The 6,749-nt window shown below is 43.8% G+C and overlaps 1 protein-coding gene across 1 annotated transcript; it reads right to left on the minus strand.

Annotated features, from left to right (window-relative positions):
- Positions 1 to 2,880: 2,880 nt before the first annotated feature.
- On the minus strand, positions 2,881 to 3,835 carry LOC109763673 (small heat shock protein, chloroplastic). The gene is made up of 2 exons (XM_020322537.3): positions 3,547 to 3,835; positions 2,881 to 3,470 (listed from the first exon to the last, which is right to left on the minus strand). Exons 1-2 carry the CDS (start codon positions 3,770 to 3,772, stop codon positions 3,085 to 3,087), a joined length of 612 nt encoding a protein of 203 aa, XP_020178126.1. The 5' UTR covers positions 3,773 to 3,835; the 3' UTR covers positions 2,881 to 3,084.
- Positions 3,836 to 6,749: the final 2,914 nt, after the last annotated feature.

The raw sequence follows: 6,749 nt of genomic DNA on the forward strand, positions 1-6,749 counted from the left end.
GTGAGGTGGTTCGAATTTATACTACACATATGGAAGCCAGGCCCTGATGGAAGCGTATGCATAGAGCGAGGTAGCAGGACTGCAGGAGTGTCGGCTGGCCGTTTCATGAATAACCTTTGCTTGTCGGATAGGGAGGGAATAAAGAGAGAAGAAAACAGATCGGGCCGACCGGGACGCTGCTTATTTGGTAGGTAAAGTGATGATTCTTCGGGTGGATGGATGCTAATCTTGTTGATGCAGCAAACTGGGCATAGCTCAAGATGGTTATGTTGTTTGCAGTGGACCAACTTCTAGACTTTAACATCAGTGCTTGCATTTTCTGGATTTATTTCAGACTTTTTGATTGATATTAGTTTAACAGGAAGAGATGTTCGGTCGAATATGAAGCGTCTATGTTCATAGAGATGAGTATGCGTGCAGTGGCGGCACCAGGATGTGGCCACGCCCCGGGCCGCCCAGGCAGCCAGTGTACAGTGACGCACTGTATCTACAGTGTTCTGTACAATACACGAAGGCAGCTGCTCTCACGCCCCAGGCAGCGGCCCGGGCTGCCTGGGGTCTGTCTCCGCCGCTGTGTGCGTGTATATGAGCATCCTCAAATGTATTGTATTCTAAAAAAAATCTTCACGATACATGACTGCCAAAAGAAAAGATTTCGCTACAAATCGAACGACTGATTTTTTAGCATGGAAAATCAGACTTTTTTATGGCAAATTTAGTTATCGTGAGGATGACAATATTTTAAAGCAAGCATAGCAAATCCTTTGTCGTGTTCGGTGTTTTGCCAGGATTTGCCATGCTTGTAAAAGGAATTTGACATCCTCGGGCCAACTGAATTTGCCATAAAAACATCTTATTTGCCATGGTTAAAAATCGGACGTCGGATTTTTAACATTACCTATAGTGACATGGAGTGTGGAGGTGGCAGGGTGTTAGTTTGTTGGCATTTGGAGGATGTTTCCTATCTCCAATTTGCAGCTCTACTGTCTTGTCTTTTCAGAAGTAGACGACAAGCACTGTGTTTTTCATTTTAATCCCAATCTAACTTTTATTAGATCAACAAAACATCGGATACAGCCATGTAATGGGATAACTAAACTCATAGATTCAGAAACGATACTAATCAAAGAGAAGGTTATAACCAAGATCATACACCTTAAAATTGTTTCCACTTCGAATACGTTGTCATTTTGCCAACATACCTCTCGCCCACGATGGACAACATAAAAAATTCAGCCATTAAAGTACATGCAAAGACTCTATAATGGATTAAATCCCGTCGAATGACTACAACATAGACCATCACGTATGATGGACATTGACAACGACACCAAGCATATTGGTGAGGGTACCCCCCTGATAGAGAAATAGCCGCACCTCAATATCATCATACCATGGCGAGGACCTTGGTCGTAAAGACTCAAAAGAAGAGCTTGTTGAACGAAGATAACGATCTCACCGATGATGACCATGAAGCTATGGCGAAAAACAACACAATGAACCAACATGTCGCGTATGAAGAACGACGGGAGCTTAAACACCCAAGCTCCTCAGCAATGTGGGATCAAGCCCTCGTTGTCAATGTGCATCGGAGGATAGGGATCACTTGCTTCTTCATATGCACCTCGGCTCAAAAACTTTTGCGTGCTATCGGTGTGCACCCAAGCTTATCTCCCATCGATCGCTTTTGGTCACCGCCGACGCCACAAGGTTTGCAACCTCTATTCGCCCCCTTAATCTTTTACTAGTGCTTTGGAAGCTTTGGGATGCCAGGAACTCTAAGGTGCTATGTGGGATCAACGCTAACACCAACACCGTGCTCGCAAACATCATTATCGACATAACTCTCTGGTCCCATAGGCTTAGAAAACAAGTGCCTGTGGCGGGATTTCTTCCCTTCAAGGTAGTCGTGGTCTCGTAAAAAAGAAGAATGGAATATATTTAGGCTGGGAGCCCCCCCCCCCCCCCCCCTTGAAAATTTCAAAAATAGTGGGAACAACCTCCACAGGGATGAGACTGGAGTCAGAGAACTTTTATTCGTGACAACAAGGCCATAACCGCCGGGGTGATATTGTCTCGCAACATGAAATGCTGATCAAAGAGATGGGAATCCCTTCTTCTTCGTCCACTACGCCAGAGCAATGTCCGGCAGCGAATAGGAGGGCTATTGATCTGGAGGTAGGGGCTAGGTTTTTTTACGTCCTGCACCAAGCGAACTAAACTAGACATAAGCATTTGATTGATCGATTCAGCAATGTGTTTGGTTATGTACTTTGAATTGTTTTTTAATATGTACCTGTAAGTCATAAAATTTATGGTTAGGATACATATTCTGTTCGATTGTCTATAGATGAATGTCATGATAAAGGTAGCTACCATGACAGACCCTTGCAATACATTTCTGTAATCCCTAAGAAATAATTATCACAAACAACTCATTCAGAGTTTATAACATTCAAGCTACCATACTTTCATGGTACCGTGCAACTCTTGTGATATCTCATCTATGGCTATTGAGAGTGGAGATGAAGGAAGTTCCTCAACTAGCAACTCTCATCAAAGATAAGCCTTCCTCGTGAATCCTCTCCCTTATTTTATTTTTATTTTTTTAGAACAGGAGGAAGACCCCGACCTCTGCATCTGGCCGTAGCCCATGGTAAAGCTAGCTCCTACATGTCCCTCCACCTAACGAGCTTATTTTACTTGGATCTTCATCATTAGATAATTTCCTATTTTAGTCTTTTCTTTGACTTGTTGACATTGGTTGGACCTTCATCGAGTGGACATGACTTTGACAAATTGTCAACCGACGTGACATAGGGGTGGGGAGTCGTAGACTCACAAACACAACAAATACCTTTTTACATAGCAAAACAAATGTTCAGTTTGATCAATAATTGTATTCATGGTTGGAAAACAAGTGATACATGATACATGCATAATACTTGACCTTGTTTAAGTAGGAACAAAAGTACATATGAAGACGTATTTCATGGGTCTCTTGGACAATTTCTCCCTCGATGCAATGGACGTCAACGTACGTAGAGATGTCCATGCGTATGCTGCATTATGCAAGCAGTAGTTCTACTTGACGTCGATGTTGACATTGATCCTCCTGCGTGCGCACTCCATGACTTTACGAATGTGAACCTTCAGAACGCCGGAGGCGAGCTCCGCCTTGATGGTCTCCTTGTTGTAGCCCGCCGGGACGAGTAGCCGCGCGTACATGTCACCGTCGTGCGCTGCCGCTCCGGCCGCGTCCTTGGATATCCCGCTGGCGATAGCGTCTGCCCTCGCAGCCTCTATCTCCGCCTTGGTCTTCATCTTCCGTATGACGAGCACGTCCTCGTCCAGCTCCACGACGAGGTCCTCCTTGGACAGGCCCGGCACCTCGAACCACATGCTCACGGTGTCGGCCCTCTCCTGTATCCCCCACCGCTCCCCCTGCGGCGACCCGGGGTGCAGCAGAGCTAACCAACATAATTTCGTTGTGTGAGTGACATGACGATCAGTGTGGTGCACGGAATATAAATAAAGTTATCTTACCGACGGGGGAGATGCCGAACGGCGGCAAATCCGTCTTTGGTACGTGCTGATCCCCTTTTGGGTTGCTTGCACAGCACACGGAGGAAGGCCTGGACTGCCGCTGGAAACAAGGGAGAGCGACCGCGGTAGCCTTCCCCGTCGTCGGTGGAAACCGATTGCCGGAGGAGAGCGATGGTGCGGCCGCCGGACGGCCGCTCAGGAGGGAGCAAGAGATGACCGTCGACATTGCAGCTGCTTGTCTGTAGTAAGATCAAGTAGCTAGGGAAGACAAGGTGATGGTCAAGTTGGTCCTTATGAAATGGGATGCATTTCGAGGGCCCTCTTATACGGTTAGTAGCGCGGATGCCAAGCCACCTTTTTGCTCGGCGACGCAGGGAATAAAGTGGTGCGGTTGCTTGGGCAGTTGCTGCGAATGATACCAATCTTGTCGTCGGAGGAAGAAGAATATGACAGGGTGGTGTTTTGTTCTTCCTTTTTTTCGCAACCCCTCATTTGATCCAGATCGATGAGTGTGAGTTACTGGCACATTTGGCTTAACCAACTCATTACATTAAAAAAGACAATACTCCTTTTTTGAACAAGACGGTGCTCAATCATTAGAAAGTAGAATATTACTACTATCTCCCTCCGTCTCTGGAAAGAAGACCTACAATTTTTATTTGAAGTCAAATGATGCATAGTATTATCAAGTTTGTAGGAAAACCCATTAGCAATTACAATCTGAAATAGATAATATGAAAAATATTTCATTGTTCATCTAATGATATTAATTTTATATCGTAGTTTTTGATAGCTTTTGCTACAAACTTCAAACTTAGTCAATCATTACATCATTTGACTTCAGAAAAAAAATGTAGTAGGTCTTTTTTTAGAGGCAGAGGGAGTACATCATATCGACCTCGGATCTTTGTGGTAACCCATGATCTCTCGCAAAAAAATTATGACCTTCTCTTTGGGTTTTGGTGCTAGTGTCACAAACAAAACACACCCGTAACAAGTTTAGAATCATTTGGATCTCGCATTGTTACTTTACAAAAGCAGTTGTGCATCATTCACGCAAGACACAACCTCTCAAACTCTTGCGAGATACAACGGCCCAAACAAAGTCTTTCCTACCAAGTTTTTTTTTCAAGGAAAAAAACATTGGTGCCAAGTTAATTAATTGCCCAACTACAAAACGTATTTAAGGAAATCATTTTTTGCAACAAGGCAAAACATTTACCATTTCATAATATAATTATCTTTTTTGCGAAAATCATTGCTTCCTAAAAAACATTTTGGCCCTAGGGTCGCCCGCGGGCGACCTGAGGGTAACAACGGTTTTCGTCGGGCCATGCTCCCCAACCCCCCTTTCCATCGCTAGTTCTGATCATTTGACCTTTAACATTTCTTGATTACACTGCGTTCTACAGGTCAGATCCTAGTTTTTCGAGACAAGTTCGAGGTTTGTGAGCTCACTGATTTGGGCTTTGTTGGGGGTACCGTTCACATATGACAACAAAAGAGGTGGAGTTGCAAATGTCAAAGTGCTTGAAGATAGAGCAACATCAACATTGATTGGAGATTGTTTTTCCTATTGCTTCAGTCCTCCACCCTTACTTCACCTAGATTGGACCATTGTCTTCTACTTGTGCGAAGCGAAGCTGATTCAGGAATAAGACCAGAGAAATATTTGTGGGAGAGGGAGCGACACTTCCCGAGGTCATATCCAACACGCTGGCCAAAGCTAGTCAGAAACGGAACCTAGGCGAGATGTCCATTACATTAATATAGGACACTAATCTTTCTTTTCTGAACAAGATGGTGCTCAATCATTTGAAAGTAGAATATTACTACTCCCTTCGTCTCTGAAAAAGAAGTCCTGCAATTTTTGTTTGAAGTCAAATAATGCATAGATGATCAAGTTTGTAGGAAAACCCATTAACAATTACAATCTGAAATAGATAATATGAAAATATTCCAGTGTGTATCTAATGATATTAATTTGATATCGTAGCTTTTGATAGCTTTTGCTATAAACTTAGTCAAACTTTACATCATTTGACTTCAAAAATAATAATTTGTAGTAGGTCTTTTCTTAGAGGCGTGGGTATCGACCTCGGATCTGTGTGGTAACCCATGATCTTCTCCATTCGGTTTCGGTGCTAGTGTGACAAACAAAACATAGGTGCAACAAGTTTAGAATCATTTCGACCTCACAGTTGTTACTTTAGAAAAGCAGCTAGGCATCATCAGGCCCGTCGATGGCCAAGGCCAAATTGGCCGACCGCACAGGGCCCCAAAATTTGGGGGGCCCCAGTCCAGGAATATGTATGTATACATATATATATATAAGGCTCAATAAAAAATGCATTCCCAAGCAGCCAGGCAGCCCATATACACGTACGCATGCAGTGCAGCCTTCCAGCCCGTAGTTTCTCTAACCCCCATCGCTTAGCAATTTTAGCATCCGATCTAATCCCAATGACCTAATTGATCAGCGCTCGTGAACGACGAGAAGGCACACAGGGGCGACGGCGGCTGGGCGCCTGGGTGACGGCAATAGAGCAAGGCAACGGCGGCAGAGCAAACACGCCAGTTCAGCCTTTCGTACGCGGCCGCCGGCCACCGAAGCCCCACGGCAGATCATTCATCCCTCGCCGGCATAATTCCTTGTAGACAAAACCCTATTTTTATTTTGCCAGCGTAGGCATTAGGTGGTAAACTATTTTTTGTTAAACAATATTTTCTAATATTTCATCTGGGTGAAGTCTTTATCTATTTTCTTAGCTATACAGTGCTACAATTTCTAGAGTTTGAATTGACTCAGATTACTTTTTGTTTCATTGAACAGAAATATTCATGCATCCAGGGAGGAAGTATGATTCTGGTGCTTCGAAGCGTAGGAAGAAACAAAAGCTAGAAGAAGATGCTCGGACCCAAAAGGGCGCTCTCGATAAATTTGTTGTGAAAGAACCTCAAAGCAATTTTGAAAACCAAACTCCTGATGCACATGGTGGTGATCCAGTAGAGGTTGAGGCTCACATTGCAGAATCTGATGAACATGATGATACTAACACTGTAGTCGAAGGTGATGATTCTATTCATGTTGATGAAGGTGATGATGCTAATATTGTTGCTGAAGGTAATGTTGCTGATAACATTAATAATTCTGTTCAACCGGATATATTTGATCCAAGAACTTGGGATGCACTTGATCCTAC

This window comes from Aegilops tauschii, chromosome 5 (assembly GCF_002575655.3).
Source record: "Aegilops tauschii subsp. strangulata cultivar AL8/78 chromosome 5, Aet v6.0, whole genome shotgun sequence".
Classification (NCBI taxonomy): domain Eukaryota; kingdom Viridiplantae; phylum Streptophyta; class Magnoliopsida; order Poales; family Poaceae; genus Aegilops; species Aegilops tauschii.